General features: G+C 39.2%; 1 protein-coding gene across 2 annotated transcripts in view; it reads right to left on the bottom strand.

Moving 5' to 3' along the window:
* Positions 1 to 758: 758 nt before the first annotated feature.
* Positions 759 to 21,210, bottom strand: part of BBS10 (Bardet-Biedl syndrome 10) — a 196,268-nt gene continuing 175,816 nt past the window's right edge. For both annotated transcript variants that reach the window (XM_044055364.1, XM_044055370.1), the window contains one exon: positions 759 to 2,873. In XM_044055364.1, coding sequence (XP_043911299.1) covers positions 833 to 2,873 — 2,041 coding nt within the window. In that variant the 3' untranslated portion in view covers positions 759 to 832. The remainder of the gene's footprint in view (positions 2,874 to 21,210) is intronic.

The following is a 21,210-nucleotide window of genomic DNA, read 5'->3' as shown; positions in this document are numbered from 1 at the left end:
ATGATATTCCTCTTGCAGAACGTGTCTCGACTCTTGATACTGTTCTGGAAGATGATTCCAGTGTTCCTAAGATTGATCAGTCAGCAGAGGCAATCCCAGTTGCTAAACTAGATCCCAAATGTTATGTCACACAATACGGTCGCATTTCAAAGCCTAATGTGAAATACACAGCAACTTGGACATACTTGTATATATGTATCTAGCTTTGTATAATTTCATGATGAAACTCTTTTCTCTGTAAATTGCATATTCATTAATATTTGTGATAATGCCCAAATCATTTTCTCAAAGAGGGAAAATGTAGAACAGGTCTGCTGTACCTTTAAGAAGCATTTCCAAGATCTGTGCATGCATATAAATACCAAGCATTTGTTAGCTTCAGTGGCATTTTGAAGTTGCAGCCAGAGTGTTAACATCTATGTACATGATAGCTTGTTTGTTTATAAGTTAAAGTTACTTAACCTCATTTATGATGTGTTTGTATACAATAGAGCTGCTTGAACAAAAACCCACAATGCTAGCCTGTTTTGTCCTGACCTGGCGAGTGACAAGTCCCATGAATTTGTGTTACTTGCATAATTTGTACTATGAAAGTTTTACTTGCATAACTTCTACTGTGGAGCTTTTCTCCCCAGGCATCCGCTGAAAAAAGGTACAAGCTCAGTTGGACTATCTTGGTTAACAAATGTCAAAAAAAGTAAATAATAAACATACACAGCTCCTTCACTTAAGTACATACTTTTCCATCCATAAGAATATTTCTTTAAGTAAAACTTTATGCAGGAGTGTATTATTGTCAAAACACAAACATGTATAGCTTAAAAATGTACATTTACTGATTTTCACAGTCTGTCACAGTTTGAAGTTTCTTTTTGATGGCTACCACTGCATCAATTGTAATAAGCTTCATTAAACACTGGATAACTGACAATAGCAGCTGATATTTGCAGGACACAGATTCAAGGCAGTCATTATCTACTGTCAAAGGTCTGCAAAGCTTTATGTTATCTAAAGTTTTAGTAAGCTTGTGTAATAGGTTTCTGTTTCCTTTCTGACTACAGTAAATATGTCTAGGAATATTTAGCAAACCATCTGCTATCACACTACATACATTATTTATAGCTGGATTATGACACTTGTTTGCATAATTCATAATAGTGTAATGCAGTAAAAACTCAAAAGTACCTCCTGCAGGTAAAACAGAACCGGCCTCTATCAGTGAATTAGCAACCTGGAAATTATTTTTGTGTACTAGGTTACATGTATGGTTTCCTTCGTCACATTTTCTTTCACAGTTCCTTGTGACACTGAGTTTTTTGCATGGTACTGTGGAACTGCTGTTGTCCACTGCAGCTGTTGTACTGTCCTGCTCTTCAAACTCTTGCATTTCTATGGAATATCCATCAAGTTTTGTTCTAGAGAGTTCTGCTGCATCATTGCTCTTGTGATGCAGCTGGACAGTACTGCAACATGCACATGTTTGAAGGAGACACGCAACTCTTCTTTCTTCATATGGTGAAAGGGTACTACTGTTTACCTCAGGTACATTAGACACTGCACCCTCAGTCACAGTCTGTGGGTAATCTTCTGGTCCTTGAGTTTCATGTATTGTATCAACAACACATTCTGTGATATCCATACATTGCCTTTCAATTTTAACACTAGCATCTACAGTGTTTACATCATCTTCATTTAACACAGCAGTACAGGAGTTAGCTACGTCTTTTGGTAAAATCATTGCCTTATCCTTTATCTCAGCAAGACTACATCCTGAATTAACTGGTTTTAATAGATGCTTTAATACCTTCAGAGCACCCACCAAAGCCACAACATACTGCTCTGTTAAACCCTGGACAGGGCCATAAATCACTACACAGTGGGGTTTAAAGTCTTTTATGCTTAGCAAATGCAGGTGAACATATCTGTGAGCTCCAAGTACTAATGGTTTGTAAAACGCTGCTGTTGCAGTAACAGTGACAATCTCACTCTGAATAATATCCTCAATGGATGCAAAAGCTGAAATTCCTGTAATGCAACAAAACAAAGAGATTTCTCCATCTGATAAACATTCTACCAGAGAAATGTTACAGAGTTTTGCAAAATAATGAACTGTTTCAGATTGTTTTACACTGCTCAGAATGAGGTTTACACTGTTGTTCTGCAAAAATGTCATTACTTCTTTTACTCTGACTGTGATCCAAACCTGAGAAGAATGCAGTTGAGAATCTGAACAGATGACAAAAGTAGAATCTGAGACAGACAAAGAAGGGGAAATGGATGCACTCACTACTATAATTCTTACAGTTCCATCAGTTGGGCAAAAGACTGCAAAGTCTCTATGTAGCACTAACCCTTCTAAAACCTTTGAGCATCCAATGGGCAAGCCACTGACAGCTGTGTGGAATTCAAAAAAGTGGTCAATAATAAAATCTAAAATGTCAGTGTAGTTTTCTGAAGATTCTGTGCACCTGAAGAAAAAATCAGAAGTCAATTTAGTCATAAATATATTGTTAATTTGTCCTATGCTGCCAAAGAAATAAGCATCTAAAACTGCTTCTAGTGTTCTATGGCAAATATATGACTTTCCATTTATTTGAGAAAATGCAGAACTAGAATACTGCCTGACTTGCTGTGCTATCAGATGGTCTAAAACTTGTGCTTGAAATGCATAAAGATTACAAGAGAAGCGCTTCAGAAAGTGACCATGGTTCTGCCACCTCCTTTTATCAGGAATATTTTCAGAAGTGCTGAATCCACATTCTTTATCAGCCAGTGTCTTGAGTCTTCTTAGAAAGGAGCAGAGAAGCAAAATGAATGACTTTGCACCATCTCCAGTCATATTGCAGTGTGTAGAAATGCACTTCACTATAACTCTGTAACAAAAAATATAAAAGTATTTACACACATTGTATATTTTTAAATAGTTATTTACTTCTACATATAGTATGCTTATATTCACTACAATATGTTACATAATCTCTAAACTCCCTTTGCTATTGGATTTGCAGCTGATGATCATGTTTGCCTATCTACAAAATAAAATAAACTACTCAAGGCTCTGTGTCTTTTTGATTAAAATGCTAAACTTCTATACCCACAAAAGTTTTCACATTGTTAAACAATGAATTACATAATTCAGGGATGACATATAGACCTCTTTGTATCTATTATTTTCATTATGCAGAGCAGTACAACTATTTCATCTTAAATAATTATTTATCCATAACAGCCAACTAACATGAACATTTAATTAGCAGTTCTGCTCTGTTTACACAAGTTTATATGTAGTATTTATCAAGGCAAGAACAGTAAATCTACAATGTGACTGTAGTACTTACTGAATGCAATGAATATTTGTCTGTTTTCATTTTTATTCAAGGTAAAACAGAACCATCCTCAGGCTAAGCCTGGAAGAATATAACAGACTGAAGATAAAGATGACATTTTCACATTGATGCATACATGCATCCATACCCATCCCAACAATTATGTTATACTGCTCTGCATATTTTTATGCCACATTACGCTGTTCCTTGTATATATGTATGTAATATGATATTATTTTTTGCCTAACATTGATGTATATCCTGTCTGTAACATGTTATTGGAGGTTTTCTCCCTGGGACTCCACTGAAAACGGACTCTTCTTGACCCAGTGGACTACTCCATCATCAAACTGAAATAAATAAAATAAATAAAGTATAGTGAAGTTTTGCAAGCAGGCTATTAACACTAAAACTAAAAATACAACTATAACTTAGAAACAAATATAATAAAAAAATGTCAGTATGTTAACAGGGGGACAAACTACACCACTAGCTCAAAATGCAGCATTTATAGTAATATATATATATATATATATATATATATATATATATATATATATATATACACACACACACAAAACGTCAGAAATGAAATAAACATTAAGGCAATGTGAAAGGAAGATGGAAAAGGAAGAAAGATTGGGTAGGAGAGAGACTTAAAGACTTCAAGAGTAGAAAAGTATGAAGAAAATGACAGCCTAGTGAGAGGGGAATGGGTTTAAGTTGGGCTGCCTATTTTATAGTACTTAAAAGAGACTTCATAATTCAAATACCCTTTAAGATGGTTTATGGTTTGGTAGGAAGTAAGGAACTGCATCTTTTTTGGGAATGATTCCCTATAGTATGGGTGGGGGTCTATGGTTGAGAAACAGTAGTCAGTATAGCTATCTCTATTCCTAGGTGTATAAGAAGGGATTTCATAGTATTGTGATCATAGGTTATATGAGAATATCTTTCATGTAATATGCTGGTAAAAAGGGGAAGCGCTGAAGGTTTAAGATTAATCAGTTGATGGAGCCTAGGAGTATGGTGCACTTTTTATGGTGCACTTTTTTTAACTGGAAGCCATTTTTCCTTCTGAAGGGCACTGCAATGACAATGTCTTTTGGAGGCCAGGGAGATGAATCTACAGAGATTTTTAGCTGTAGTTTGCATGAAGGTCAGAGTTTTCTTGGAAACATTGGCTATAATTGGAAGGCAATTTTCTTGTTGTGCCATCCGAGGCACAGCTTGCCACCCTGTGGTGTAAACCCTGGCTCTAGATGATTGTCACTGTTGAAGTGACACCCCGACCCCATGATAAAAATTGGGGAAAAGGGATGATGGATGGATGGATGGATTCTATTTGTACCATCAGAATCCCTTTGCCTATGGATGTTCTAATAGCATGGGAGAGGAATTGAGAGATCTTTTAGACCACAAAAGCAGTGAGTTGACTTTGATTTGGTGGCTGAAACACTTCTGAAAGTTTAGGTTTTGGTCAAGCCAGATACCTAGTAATTGAAGTAACAATTTGCTTCAAAGGTCATTTGTTTCTAAGCTGAATGGCCATTCAGTGACAACAAAGGAACAATGGAAAGTTTTTGCTTAATACTGAAGATCATAGATCTTGCCTTATTAGTACTGTTTACACGTTTACTTTTGTGTAACCAGTTAAAGAGGAGAGAACATTTTTTTCATATTCTGTTTTGATGGCAAAGTGGGGAGGCTTGCTTCTGTAGATGACCATGTCATCTACATAAAGACTGATACTGAGCTGTGCGAAGTCCATGGATAGGTAATTAATAAATTTGGAGAAAAGTAGAGGGATAAGATGAACCTTTGAGGCACTTCTTTGATTAGGAGCTTCCCGCTGAAATGTTAACATCTGAAACATTGAGTGCTAAATCCACAAAATAAATAAATAAAAATGCAGGAGAGTGAATATTGAACATCGTTCTTCTCCTTTAAACTTATTTTTTTACAACCCCCCCCCCCCCAAACATATATATGAACTCAGAGACTGCCATACCTCAGATACAAGGGAATATTCTGACAAATGGCAATCTCAGACTTAGTATTAAGTGTGGATTTCTGGCAGTTGGTAGTTTGAGTGCCAAGATTTCAAATGATTATATATTACAGCAGAGAGAAGAGAGAATGAGTATTTGATCTACACTTTAATGTTGCTCTTGTCAGGGAAGTTTCTAAACCATGAAAGAGTGTCTTGGATTTTGGCTCAGATAATGGAGTTTAATAGAAAATGGTGCTCCACCATGTGAAAGGCTTTTGTCAAGTCAGTGAAGACAGCAGCTGTAAAAATCCCTTGCCCATATTCATGATGATATTATCAGTGAAGATGCATAAAGCTGTCATGATACTATGGCCATGATGATGTGGCAAAAGGACAGTGTATTTTTTGGGTATGTTCTGTAAGTTGGGTGAAGATTAGATTTTCAGAGATTTTGCCCAGGATGGGTAGGTTTAAAATTGGCTTAAAAACTTTGGGGCTTTCAGGTTTGGGTTGATTACGTATGGATTTTATTATTGCTTGTAATCACTGTATAAGCATTCTGGTGGAGTAGAGACAGAAGGTAAATCATGGTAAGTGTGTGATTTTGCATACTAAAATAAGTATACAGCTCAGCAAGCTCCTGCCTGGTGCCCTGCAGAGTTCTACAGCAGCAGGGAGGCAGAAGAAAGACTTTGGAGTGATTATCATTTTTCTGCATTTTCTTGCTGCCTTTAGCTAATTCTGCCTAAAACACCGATTTTCTAGAGTTTCTGTGATTTAAAAAGCTTGTTTTAGCTACATAGTGTACTTATTTTACTGCCTGCACTTTAACAAAGTAATTTTTGCATTTAAATTACCTGTTTAACTGTTGTAGACTACATACTCAAGTGTGATAGTCATTTCTGTGCATTTAAAGTGTTTTTTTGTATCTGCTTTATTTTCTGTAAAAAACAACAACAAACACTTGTTTTTTGCCTTTCTAAGCTAGTATAGTCCATTTTTCAGGTTAGTGCTGAATTCAGGGGTGTGTTACAAGTTTCTGTATTTGCCCATACCTTACTTGGATAGAAGGAAGTTTCTCTGTTCACTGTGAGAGAGGGAGCTATGAGCAGCCTATCCATCCCTGGAGGAGTGATTTTAGCTGAGAAATTAGTAGTTTATTGGCCATTTTGGGGCTAATTTCTGTCTCTTTCATTTCCCTGCTATAAAACCCGCATTTTACAAGGTTTTTGTGCTAGTATACAGTTCAGCAAGCTCCTGCCTGGTGTCCTGCAGAGTTATACAGTAGCAGAGAGTCAAAAGAGAGACTTTGGAGTGATTAAGTATCATTTTTCTGCATTTTCTTGCTGCCGTTAGCTACTTCCGCCTAAAACTCCGATTTTCTAGAGTTTCCGTGATTTAAAAAGCTTTTTTCAGCTACATATTGTACTTATTTTACTGCCTGCACTTTAACAAAGTCATTTGTGTGTTTATATTACCTGTTTAACTGTTGTAGGCTACACACTCAAGTGTGATAGCCATTTCTGTGCAGTTAAAGCATTTTTTGACTGTATCTGATTTATTTCCAGAAAAAAAAAAAAAAAAAAAAAAAATACTTGTTTTCCCACCTTTCTAAGATAGTATAGTCCAGTTTTCAGGTTAGTGCTGAATTCAGGGCTGTGTTACAAGTTTCTGTGTTTGCCCATACCTTAGGATAGACGGAAGTTTCTCTGTTCACTGTGAGAGAGGGGGCTTTGAGCAGCCTGTCTGTCCCTGGAGGAGTGGTTTCAGCTGAGAAACTAGAAGTTTATTGGCCATTTTGGGCTGATTTCTATCTCTTTCATTTCCCTGCTATAAAACCCGCATTTGCACTGGGCAGCACCGTTTAGCTACTAGGGTATAAGTATTCCTGGCTCCACAAAGTCTACTCTTCAATTTTTCCCTTGGAATTAGACAAACTTTCAACTTAAGCACTCAAACCATTCACTTTTCATAACGGCACTTGCTCAAAACTCATAGCAAGCACTAATAAACCTTAGCACTAGACCCCCCCATACTGATGAGAAGGACAAAGCTCTATTTGACCTTACCAGCCAATCAGTAAAACAGTTCACTGTACCTATCCAGGAATGTCCAAAGGGCAAGTTTCAGGTGTACTCTCCGGTCCAACTGGTGAATCTGGGCATTTTGAGGCAATGTTACAATTGTCTAATATACACAGACAACCCTCTCCTCCTTCCACCAAACACTAATACATGCGAGAGATGCAATTATACAGCCAAACTGGGGGCTAAGCTCTCTCAACACAAGAATGGACCAGGCAGTCAAGAGGAGAAGGGAATTACTTGCATCACACCACGAGTCTCACACAGACCTATGAAACCAGCACCGGCAAAAAGCACACATAAATACACGAAAACATACTCGGAGGCACTAAATAAAAATCTGCAGAAGCAACAGAGACCTCCAAAGCAGACATCCAAGCAACCTCCATCCCCCAAAACAAACCATGAAACACATACTTCACAAAACCAGTGTGCCACACAATCACAGCCCTTAAGGCAAAATAACATACCCAACACACTAGTAATAGGTGACTCTATAGTCAGGCACACTGACGTCCCACTCACTAGGCTGAACAAGGAGAAGGTTACTGTTAGCTGCCTGTCAGGTGCCAGGATCCACCACATAACACAAGCACTCAGGTCACTCCAGAACAAGTACAAATATGACTCTGTCATTGTCCATGTTGGTGTGAATGACCTGAGCCGTACCTCCCTGGACTACATGAAAAGAGACATGGAGGAGCTCTCTGATCATGTAGCCAGGCCCGTATGACCCTGACCCTGAGTAGCATCCTGCCCTCACCAAGAATGATACTACGTATAGAGAAAAAATTATCAATTTCAACAATTGGCTAAGCTTCTGGTGTCATTCAAAGGGAATCCAGTGTCTGTCAGCCTGGGATGACATGCTCGACAAGCCACGCTGCTTTGCTAGAGACGGCTTGCACCTGTCACCCTTAAGCTTTCAAATACTGGCCAAGGCTCTTGCCGCCCCCATAATGCCTTTTTTAGGCAAGGCTCAAAAGACAAACCCACCACCATAAATAGCACAAGTAACAAAAAACTGAGGGCAATGCTACTCAATGCTAGAAGTCTAATCTTCAAAATGCATGCACTCAAGGCACTCCTCAGTATGGAGAAAATCGATATATGTGCAGTAACAGAAACCTGGTTTAAGGCTCCAGAGAGCACCCCAGCACTACCAGACTACAACTCATACCATACATTTCGGCCACAAAACCTGGACCAAAATACAAAAGGTGGGGGAGTATCCATATTCATCAAGGATACCCACACCTCCAGGTTAGTGGCACAGCAAGATGCTTCAGAGATAATCCATGTGCAAATAACAATGGGCAAAACTGCTATTCAAATCATAGCTTGCTACAGATCACCCACCATGTCCCAGGACCCCCACTCCACATTCCTGGAAACACTGGGAAACATAAAGGTCCTACCAAACACCCTGATATTGGGTGATTTCAATTACCCAAACATTAACTGGGAGAACTACTCAAGTACAAACTCCCTTACCCAACATTTCCTAGAATTTATAAACTCAAATGCCCTGGATCAACTGGTCAACACCCCTACCAGAGGTGATAACATATTGGACCTGGTCATCACCAACATGAGCGACCGGTGTTTCACACCAGAGGTCAACCCCTTGCTGGTTAGCTCTGACCATAAACTAATCACTCTAGATATCCACATTATGCCACCATCTCCGGTCAAAGAAACCACTGTGAAAAATATTTCAAAAGCAAGCTTCACATTACTTAAGACTGAGGTGGAAAGTTTCAAAGCCCCCATGCTAAAGGATAATGCTGTCCAAACTGCAAAATCCTTTACTAATGCACTCTATGGGCACCTACAAGAATGCATGGATTGTGCTATCCCAAACAAAACCAAGACTCACTCCTCCAAGAAAAGGAAACTAGTCTGGTGGACCCCTGCCATAAACAAGTTATACAATAGAAGGAGGAAACAAGTACAGAAAAGAGTAAAATCCCAAGAAGGGAAGACATCCCTGATCAGTATCAGCAAGAAACTACGTTCCCTCATAAAATCATCCAAGGCTAGCTTCGAAAGAAAAATTGCCATGGACTCCAAAGATAACCACAAGGCATTCTTTAGCTATGTCAAGAATCTAAGTGGCAATTCTCAGATCTGCTCGGAGTTAGTGCAGAATGGAACAAAATACACTGAACTGACTGATATAGCCAACATCCTGGCAGACAGGTTCAGTACAAACCTCACCCCCCTCTCACCCCCAAAAGGGCCCATACCTATACCAGAAGAATGTAGTGCCCCTGAAATCACAGACACTCAGGTTAAAACAGCCCTCTCCAAAGCCAAAAACACAGCATCAATGGGACCGGACAGTGTCCCAGGCTGTGTCCTACACAAGCTCAAAGATGAACTAACCCCTCACCTAAACACACTGTTTAAACTCAGCCTCTCCACAGGCTACGTGCCCACAGAGTGGTGCACAGCAACAGTTAATCCACTCCACAAAGGTGGAGCCACAACAGACCCTTGGAACTATCGCCCTATAAGCCTGACTAGCTTGGTCTGCAAAGCTATGGAGCGCATCATCATGGATCTCATTAACAGTGACATTGGAAACCTCCAAACACTGGACCCTACCCAGTTCAGCTTTATTAAGGGCAGATCATGCCTCCTAAACCTAGTGGACTTCTTTGAGACAGTTACCAAGGCTATAGATGAGGGAAAGGTGGTCCACACAGCCTATCTTGACCTTGCAAAGGCCTTCGACACCATTCCCCACTCAGGTATTATAGTCAAGCTCACCAGCCTGAACATAAACCCCTACGTCACGAGATGGGATGCCAACTGGCTCATGGACAGAACTCACATGGTAAGAGTTGTGGGAGCAAGGTCTGACTCTAAACTGGTTACATGCGGCGTTCCCCAGGGCTCAGTCCTAGGACCCTTCCGTTCCCCAGGGCTCAGTCCTAGGACCCTTCCTGTTTGGCATATACTTCTCAGAGGTACAGGCAAGCACAGGAGGACTATAGCTGACCAAGTTTGCAGACGACTGCAAACTAGGGGCTATAACTGACTCTCCGGCTGACACAGACATCTTCCAAAAGGGTCTCACTGAGACAGATACCTGGTGTCAAAACCATGGCCTCAAGCTAAATGCCAAAAAGTGCACAGTCATCCCCTTTGGAAAAAACAAAGTACCCACAAACTACCACATAGGTGGTAGCCCCCTAAATACGGAAGACGTAATAAGGGATCTGGGGACCCAAGTAGATAGTAACCTCTTCTTTGATAATCACATTGCCAAAGTGGTTAGAAAATTCTCCTATGTGGCCCTCCTAATCACAAAAGGGTTTGCATCCAGATCGAAAGAGGTCATTGGGCCTCTCTATGCATCACTCATCAGACCCATCATAGAGTACAATGCCCCATTTGGGATGTACCTTACAAGACACCTGCAACAACTGGAAAGACCACAGAAGTACCGCACCAAGAGGATTACTGGCCTCAAGCAGATGCCCTATGCAGCTCGAATGAAGAAACTCCAGCTGTACTCGGTTGCATACTGCCTACTCAGAGGTATCTCTACCTGACATACAAGGCCATGTCCAACCCTGAATTGATGGACATGCTCCACCTAAAGAAAACCATACCCCCTCAAGCCACACGCTCCAGGGATCTAAACCTCACCACAACAATAAATAGGACGTGCTGGAGGGATAGATTCCTGTCCCAGAGACTTCCCATGCTCTGGAACAAGATTTCAATGTACATTAGGCAGAGCTCCTTGCTAACCCTCTTCAAGAGAAACCTTGACGAGTGGATGGAAAACAGAAAGTTTAACCCAAGGATCACTTCAATGGCTCTGCTGGACAGAGGCACAGGGAACTAATCTAAGGGGACGGCGAAAGCCAACACATTCCGGCTAGGCTTATAAATGCCTTTGGGCAGATAGCCTAGTACCTACCTATGAACCTAAACCAAATAAGAAGCCTAGATGAACCAGTGTGCACATCTGTGGGTATTTTAACAATATATATGTTTTCAATTTGGTTATCATTCTTTTTTCTGAAACAGAAAGCAAAGGTGAATGGAGGGGGTTATATGTACAGAGAATGAGGTAGGGCAGAGAATTCATTAAGGAAGCCTGCTATTTTAAGATTGCCACAGAATGTAGTAATGGAGTCTTTATGTGGAAAGGTATTATTATGCTGCATTCGCTGAGAGGCTATTAATGAGGTCTGAAAGTTTTTTAAGTCTATTTTTCATAAAGTGTTGAGTGGCATGAATGAAGTTAATTTTATGTCTTCTGGTACGGTCCTTGGCCAGATGTTTGAGGGATACAAGTTTGTCCCTGGTTTCAGGGACTGGGCAGTTTTTCCATCACTGCCAGGCTTCATCTCTCAATTTGAATAAGGCTTTAACGCCTTTGTAAGCCATTTATGTATTTATCTAAGTAGCCTGATTACCCTGGGGAAATATATGTCCTACAGGTTAAGGCGTGTGGCTGTCTGACAGGCTGCAAGGATTGTGAGGTCTGTGTTTTGACCTGTTATAATTATCTTGCCTCTAATAATAACTATTTTGTTTTGACCCGCATAATAAATTATACCACTAAACTGTTTCATAAGTGAGACTTTATACAATATTAGATTATAGACATATTTGTTCTTCTTTTTCTGCAACCTATGTATGACAAGTTTCTTTACAAATGGATGTCCTGTCTTGCTGCACATTATTTGTATATCTTGGGTTTCAGTCAGAGATAAAAAGGGTCCACTTTAAATTAACAAATAAATATATTAACTAGTGATGCTTAAATGTTCTATGACATTTATCCAAGAGATCACAGTAAGTATGAACGCATTTATCAACATTTTGCTAACAGGTCAGTCAGCTGTAGTCAGAGTTGTAGCCAGCACATCTAGCTCCTAGTGCAACTATAACAGAGAGTCTTGCTACAATTTTAAAATACAACTGAGTGGTTGTATCCTCTGCAACAGCAAGACGGAAGCTGGCAGACTTAAAACAGCCTGAGAAATAAACTTTTCCCAAGCTAATTTGATTCTTCTGCTATCCTACAACATACCACAGTGCTTTCCCCTCCAGATCTGTGATATTCTGTATGAAGCAAATAAGAACTTGATGCAAGTCTTTAGACCACCCAAAAGAAAAGTGTGGGAATATGGAAGGGTAGGTTAAAGATGATGGACCTGATCTTCTAGATCTATTGCTATGACAAGTACACAACTTCCAGATTTGGTAAAGGAACTCCATAAAAGCAGAAGAGAGTCCTCAGCTAATCCTTTTCTATGGACTTTCTTGTGACAGTGGCCACAGAGGAAACCCTGGACCTGGATATCATAATCAGCTTATTAAGTCATTTGAAAGTGTTAAGAACAGACTAAGTAGGTGATGCACAAAAGTCAGTGAGAACTGCAGTCTGGAAAAATGCCTGTCAGGTAAAAATTTCCCAGAAGAATGGCTCTTTGGAAATGATGGAACAAGGTTGTCGTAAAAAACAAAAAACAAAAATGAAATCAGTCAATAAGCCAATTTACTAGACTTAACTTAGAAATGTTAGAAACAATCTTCTTCTTATAAACTGAAAGTTGTAAATGCTTTCAGATGGACCTGGTGTTATAAATGTAAAACCTCAAATGTCTCTTTATATTTCTGTAGTGAAGGAGGTACTTGCAGGGGTTGGAATACTGAGGAAAGAAAACTGGAACATGTACAGACTGATTGAGGTTGGTTTCAGGAATAATTTATATAAAAAAAGAATCTGTATGGAAATGAATGTTGTCTTTATTAAAAATCAAATGAGAGGGCTCAGATGACAGGACAGGCAACTTTGAAATTCTCCTGGCTAAGGTAATGGCCATAAAGTAAAGGTTCTTTTAAGAAATGATCTTTCAATTAACTGGAGCTGCAGTTTTGTTCATTTCTCCAACGCAAACAAAAGGTCTCATGAAACGACAGGATTTGTTTAGCGGTACTGTTAAGGGGATGATAATTTATGCATACATTTAAAGAAGCCACAGACAATGAATTGGTGCCCTAGTGAAAGTTTGGAATGTCTGGTAAGTAGATCTCAGCAGAAAAGTGACTGAACCCAAAGTCAAATATGTGAGCAGGATATCTAAGACCGAAACGTGCAGCAATGAATGGACACAGGCCTCTAGTTGTGATCTATACTGAAAGGCATGTCCACCTACTTCTAAAGGTCTTATATGTATTATGTTTTTGGGAAGATATAACGGGGCTACTCTGAAAGGAAAGGAAAAATTACTCACCATCACAGAAAGTGAAGATAACAGGTAGTCAGGCAAAGGGACTGACAGTATGAATGAGGTTTCCCTGAGGAATGGGACAAGAGTATATTGAGTGGACAAAGGTGGAGAGTTTTTTCTATCAGGTGATGCAGAAGCAGGGAACCCATACCTGCCTAGCTCAAAATAGAGCTATGAGAAATCCTCAGGACTTTGCTTTCTAAATTAACTTCATCATCAAAGGAAATGGGGAATTTCTAGACCAGTACATCTCAAGGGTGTCCTCTCTGGTGGAAGGATCATGGAGTACGATCTGCAGTACTTGGCAATGGTTGGCAAGGTAAACAGGTTGCAGCAGGGCTTTCTGAAATCATGAATATGCTTTTCTGTCACCAAGGGGTTGAGGAAGTACTCATGAGGCCATAGCAGACACAAGTCTATCCACAAGTGAAATGGCTTTCCTGGAATACAACAGGCTACCATAAAGTAACTGGATGATACAACCCATTCCCAAACCCTCACATCCTCTCAGCACAGGGGCAGAAGTGAGTTCTCCCATGTTTATTGATATACAATGCCACTGCCATGCCTTCACATAGGATGGCTATCACAGCCTGGGGCAGGTAGTCCTGTAATACTTGTACAGTCAGAAGGACTGTCCTCATCTCCAGTTTATTGCTGTGAAGATCTGTATAGGATCACAGGATCTACAAGGCAAATTGGTCCGATGACTATTAAAGCCTTGTCAGCACCCATCCTCATAAGACAGCTCCTGCTTACAGAAGGGTAACACAAGCTAGGCCTGGGGAAAATATGTAGCTATCCATCCAGTTATCAAGGTTCACCTTAAAGGTTTTTAATATGAATAGGTAGTTTATTCCAGATACAGGGAATGGGTTCAGAGATAAATTTATCATACTAGCATGTCCAAGTCACTTGTTGGTAAAGACTTAAATATTTAGTATGGATATTTTGTGGCATTGTTAGTTTTGCGCTGTAGATCAATGAGGCCAGGGATCTTCATGGTCATAAACAGTAAATGTAAATTAACAAGGAATAGTCTATAAGACACAAGAGTATAGGGAAAGGGAATCATAATTGTTTTGGTAGCTAAGGGTCCAGGAAAAGGTATCTGTTGGGGTTCAGACATACTGGATAATTTGCCTCTCATCCACCTTAGAAAGGAATGGGAGTCTGGAAAGAGTTGTCCTCTATTAGAATGGGCAGACGTCTACCATTTGAGCTGGTCTTTTGACATTGACCATCTGGGACAACAGAGCACAAACTGACCACTGAATTATTTAATTTCCATTAAAGTACCCTCATGTGGTACTTTACAAAAGGTAATATAAGGCACACTATTCCTGTGCGACATAGAATTTTAAAATCATGTGCCCAACAAGATTGTGTAAATATATGTTGCTTAACACTAATTAAATGTAGACTTAATGTACTATCTATAGAGTTAGACTGCCCTCCTGTGTGCACGTTCTAGCAGCTTACCACAGACTGTTTACCCTCTTCCCGTCCTGTTATCACTACCCTAGAATATATTTAAACCTAAGACTGGTCCATCTATCCCTACTGTTTGCTATCTCCTTTTACCATTAGGTGGCAGCATGTACCAATATAAATCCTAGATATTCTTTACAATCCCAACAAGTTTTATTTTTTCACAAACAGTTGGTTGTGAGTTAATATCCTTATACTGTAAATATGTAAATATCCCCCCTCCCCTTGCTAAACCACCCTCTGTAAAGGCAGTCTTCATTTTCTGGCTGGAAATATTTAGCTCATCCCTTCCAACTACAGCATTTAAACTGCTGTTTGCTGATACGTTTTCTGCCATACTCACCTCTAGTGCTTTTTCCCGCTCCGTTCGCCCTACAGGCTCACTCCGCTCCCCTACCCTACCCCCAATTCCCACTCACCCCAGTACTCCTAGCTTTATTCATATCTTACCCCACCCTCTCAGCCTAATTACCCAATACCAGCTTCCCCCTCATTACTCCTCCAACCTATAGCCATCCTTCTTAAACTCTGTAATCTGTACTCCACCCAATTGTAGTCCCCTCCTCTTTCCTTAAATCTCTAGAATACCTCCATCACTTTTTAAACCCTTTCTTCTTCATAGCCTTCTCTATTTTCCTAACCACTCATACCACCCTCTCTTTGCTCCAACATGCTCTCCTCAAGTTATCACACCCTCCAGTCCCCGAGCCTCCTCTTTATGTTCCTACTTCCCTTATAATATGCTACCTCATATTCCACCTATGCTTGTCCAATACCACCTACAAAGACAACTACCATACAAACCCACCTTCTCCCTCACTCTTATTCTCATTTCCACTCTATCTCCTCTTTCTCTCATTCCGCCCAACCTTCTGCACCTATTTCACACTAAACTCTTCTCCTCTAAAGTCAAGACACTGTCACCTGCTCCAATCTACAATCCATTCTAACCCTGGTCCTACATCCTTTATTAACAACACTCATCCCTTACCCTCTTCCTCCTATCTCAACACCCTAAAGATTTTTACAATTAATTTACAAAGTCTAAACAACAAAGTACACCAATGTCAAGCTTGGTTAAGCCATAACCAACCAGATATCTTAGCCATCTCTGAAACCAGGCTCAAGCCCTTTATCGCTAACTCTGAGATTCTGCCCCCAGGATTTCATTGTCTCAGAAATGACCGACTAAATAAAAAAGGTGGAGGCACTGCCCTAGTCTACTCCAACCTTCTTACCTTAATTCCCCTCCAAATTCCAATTCCTCAATTCCAGAACACTGAACTAACTGCTGAAATTCTAAAACTAAATAAACATAAAAATATCTGTATAATTGCCCTATATATCTCACCTGGTAACTATCTCTACACTTGAATATATTATCCTATGGGCCTCTACTGAAATTAACTATGAAACTTATATCCTTGGTGATGTGAATATTGACTGGAATAAAATCAACTTCCCCTCTCCCTCCCTATCCATTAACCTCTATAACTTCATTCAAATAATCCTTTCCATCACTTGACCTAACAAAATAAACCCTCCCGGATCCACTATAGATTGGATCCTTGTCTCCAATCCAAATAAAATAACCAATTCCGGCACAATATCTGATACCTTTAGCGACCACCTCCCAGCCTTTATGCATCGCTCAACTAGTTCCTCCCCACACCAGCATCAATACATTCAAATTCGTAACCTCAGTAGCTTCAACCCAACTACTTTCTCAAATACTTTCAAACAAATGAGCTGGTGTATTCTAAACATTCTTCCTCTTGACAAGGCTATAGAATACTTCAACTCTGTCTTCCTTGATATTTTAAACTCACTAGCCCCACTAAGAAACAAAAGAATAAAAACTAAAACTGCTTCTTGGCTATCCAAAGAGACAAAACAGATTATGCACCACAGAGACAAACTATGGAAGCTTTACTAAAACAATAAAATGGCCAATACCTTGCTCCAATATAAACAGCTCTGCAACCGTGAAAAACGACTAATCACCAAAGACAACAAATCTTACTATATCAAACTTCAGTTCAATAACAATAAAAAACCCAAAAAATTCTGACACTCAATAAACTCACTCCTCAATCCAGGCTCCAAGAATAATCCCTGTCCTGACCCAAGTAAATCTGACCTCGAACTAGGCTCTGAATTTAACTCATTTTTCATAGAAACTATTACTACCCTCACCAAGAGATTTCCCAATAATAACCCAACTGCTCTACATTCTCCCTCTTCTAACTCACCTCATCTGTTTGAACTCAAACCCATCTCCACTAACTTTATAAAAAAACTTTTGTTCAAACTTAAACCTTGCTCTAACACTCCCGACAATATTCCCTCTTCCTTCCTAAAATGTGCGGCTGATGACATTGCTCTCCCAATCAGCACCATTATTAACCAATCCATAAAAGAATCATACATCTCCAAACTCTGGCACTCAGCTTATATTCTTCCTCTTCATAAAGGAGGCAAAAATACCAGCATCTCAAACTTTCGCCCCATTGCTTTGCTCTCCCCAATCTCCAAAATCCTAGAAAAATGCATCCACCTCCAACTTATACCCTTCCTGACCCAAAACAATCTTCTCACTCCTACCCAGCATGGCTTCCGTCCAGGCTATAATAGCACAATAATCGCTCTATTCCCTTTCCTAGAAACTGTCAATCAAGCCCGAGATTCAGGACACTTAGTTTCTACTGTTTTACTCGATCTGTCTAAAGTCTTTGATACTGTTTCCCACAAGCACCTTCTCTGTCATCTCTCAAAACTTAATCTCTCACATAATGTTTTATCCTGGTTCTCCAGCTATCAGACAGATCACAGGCAGTCAAATGGAAGAACTCCATCTCTTCCTTCCTACCTACTGCAACTTGCGTACCACAGGGATCCATCCTTGGGCCAATGCTTTTTAACATCTTCATCAATAACTCTCACATTGCTATTCCTGATAATAAAATTATTCAATACGCAGATTCAACCTTAGTCTGCTCTGCCTCAAACCTCTCTGAATTGCTGACTAAAACCCAAACTGCCTTCTCAACAACTGAAAACTGGATGTGCCAAAAACACCTCTCTCTCAATGCAAATAAATCAAAGATTCTACTATTCCCTTCCACAAAGACCCTCTCCTATGACAAAAACAACTTCAAAGTCTATAGTCAAACCAACTCACCTATAGAAGTGGTCCCCTCTGCCAAACTACTTGGCATTACTGTAGATGAACACCTCAAGTTTGATATTCATATTCAACAAAATATTAAGTAAACCCACCAAAAGTTAGGTATGCTGTATAGGAATAATCGCTTTTTCTCCAATTCTACCAGGCAAACTCTGGCCTTGACTTATCTTCTTCCTTCCTTATTATATGGAGCCCCTCTCCTAACCAACCTGTCCTCCTTTATCACCTTTGAACTAGAAAACTGCTACAACAAAATTTCTAAATTTGCCTCTAAATCTAAAAATATCACCCATCACTGCCTAACCCTACAATCCCTGAACTGGCTTTAACTCCCAAACTACCTAGACCATCTCCAACTCACTACTGCATATAGACTCATATTTCACCCAACAAAATGTCCCGCTCTAACTAACATCCTTTCCCCTTATACACACAACAGAGCTCTCAGATCTGAAAATCAGAACTTAATTACTATCCATAAACCTAAACGTCCTGCTGGCCACCTTCTCCTTTCTCACTAGGCAGAAAATGGAATTCTCTTCCCTCCACACTAAGAACCATACCAAACTCAGAAAACGTCAAAACCCAACTATTCAAACACCTGTACACTAAATGGAAATGTACCTGCCTTCACCCATTAAAGGGGGTTCTCTCTCTGGTTCCCAAGCACTACAACTCTCATAGTTATCTTCCTATGAGCCTATCTAAGCTCTCAATAATTTCTATAGCTTCTCTCTAAGCTCTCAACAACTCCTACAGCTACCCTCACACAGCCCAACCTTGTAAATAGCATTCTACCGTTGATGTGTGTATGTAAAGCAAACTTAAATTTTCTTAAAAGGTTTGTATGTAAACTATTTTCACACCTAACACATATCTGTTTTCCTCAAATTAAACTGTATGATCCCTACCTTCAAGCTTAATGAATTTAACTATGCATGATACTGAATGCATTTATGAGTAACTATTCTACATAATATTATCTTTAATATTAGCTATCAGTTGTATCTAAATTGTATAATGCATCTTGGAGCTTTTCTCCCTGGGCATCCACTGAAAATGGGTCAATTTGGCCCTGTGGACTTCACCGGTAATCAAACTGCAAATAAATAATAAATATTTTTTTTAACTTTTCCTTTTGCAGTAATTACACACTTAGCATGTAACATGAGTTTTCTGATTCTGAAATACATAGGTTTTTTACTTCAGTTTAATAGATCTATGTTTATCAAGTACAGTTAACTTGTCTTTGTATTAACTGTAAGCTGAACAGCTGTCCATTTACTTCTTGATTCCACGTCATGAGACTTCATCTTCTGATGATGTAATTGTTGGACAGTTGAAGAAGGCTGGTGTTTTCTGTCATCTGTTGCAGATTTCAGGAGATAGGTGCAGCACAATCAATCACTGAATTAGTCAGTCAGGCAATAAATTAGTAAAAAATGAGTTGTATTCAGGCAAATGCAAAACAAAGCAGAATAAAATTCATTTTGAAGTGTACAATATTTTTGTACAGAGTAATAACACAAATGTAGCACTAAAGGTTGCTTACCATGGGATAATTACGTCTATGAAGAAAATTAGGGGTCTGTGAATCATCTGAATGATAGCATTTCAGTAAAGAGCATTTGTGTAATACTTTGAATAGATTACTATAGCAATTAATACTTTTGGGATTTTATGTGCATCTATGATGATGAAGATGTAATGAAGATGACAAAGATACAATGATAAGAATGACAATGTTGATGAAGACAATGCAGATGATGGTTCTGACAATGAAGATGATAATGTAGTGATGCTGAAAATGATGAAGACAATGATGAAGATGTAATGACACTGCAGATGAAGAGGTGATGAATATAATGAATAGGCAATGATGAAGATCAAGATGATTCATTTGTCAATAATGATGAAGAGAATGAAAACAAAGATGCAGTGAATATGACAATAAGGATGTGATGAAAATGTGACAATGAAGATGTGATGATGCCAATGACAAAGTTGAAAAAGATTAATATGAACATGGATAAGATGACAATGATGTTGAAGACGATTTTACTGAAAATACAGTGATGATGTAGTGTTGATGAAGATGACAATGAAGCTGATGAAAATACATTGACACTGCAGGTGAAGATGCAATGAATATGATGAATAGGTAATGAAGATGAAGATGACGATGTAGTAAAGATAACGGTGGCAAAGATGCCATAAGGATAACAAATATAGTGGCAATGAAGATGCAGGGAAGATGAAGATGACAATGAAGATATAAAGTTGATGAGGAAGATGATGATGAAGACACAACAAAGATGATAATACTGATAACGATTATGAAGATGTAATGAAGATGCAATGAAAATGATGCACTGAAGATGACAGACAAAGATGAAGTTGCATCTTTGGCACAATTTTCTTCAACCCTTCATCTTTACCAAAACTGTACCATCTTAATCACATCACTGAATAAGCAATGAAGCTAAAGATGATGATGATGAATCTTCCACAGTAATAGGTATGGAGGTTTATTGGTAATTACTAGGCTTGACAGTCCGGAAGACCATTGAGGACTCTAGCACAATTTTTCAATTACTCCAAAGTGCTGTCTGGTTAAGTGACTTGCTCAAGATCACACAGTAGGCAAATGAAGACTGCAGGAATCAAATCCTGTACCACAAGATGCAGCTCATTAGCGGCTCATAGCCTTTATCCTCTGCACTAACTACCAGACTTTGATATCATGAAGATAATGTAGTGATGAAAATCAAAAGGCAATGAAAATGATGAAGATAATGTAATAATGATGTCAAAAAGATGATGATGAAGATGATGCCAATGATAATAATGTGATGAAGATGTGAGG

Source organism: Protopterus annectens, chromosome 1.part2 (genome assembly GCF_019279795.1).
Source record: "Protopterus annectens isolate FY-2018-M chromosome 1.part2, PAN1.0, whole genome shotgun sequence".
Lineage (NCBI taxonomy): Eukaryota > Metazoa > Chordata > Ceratodontiformes > Protopteridae > Protopterus > Protopterus annectens.
This window is presented reverse-complemented; position numbering and strand designations above follow the sequence as displayed.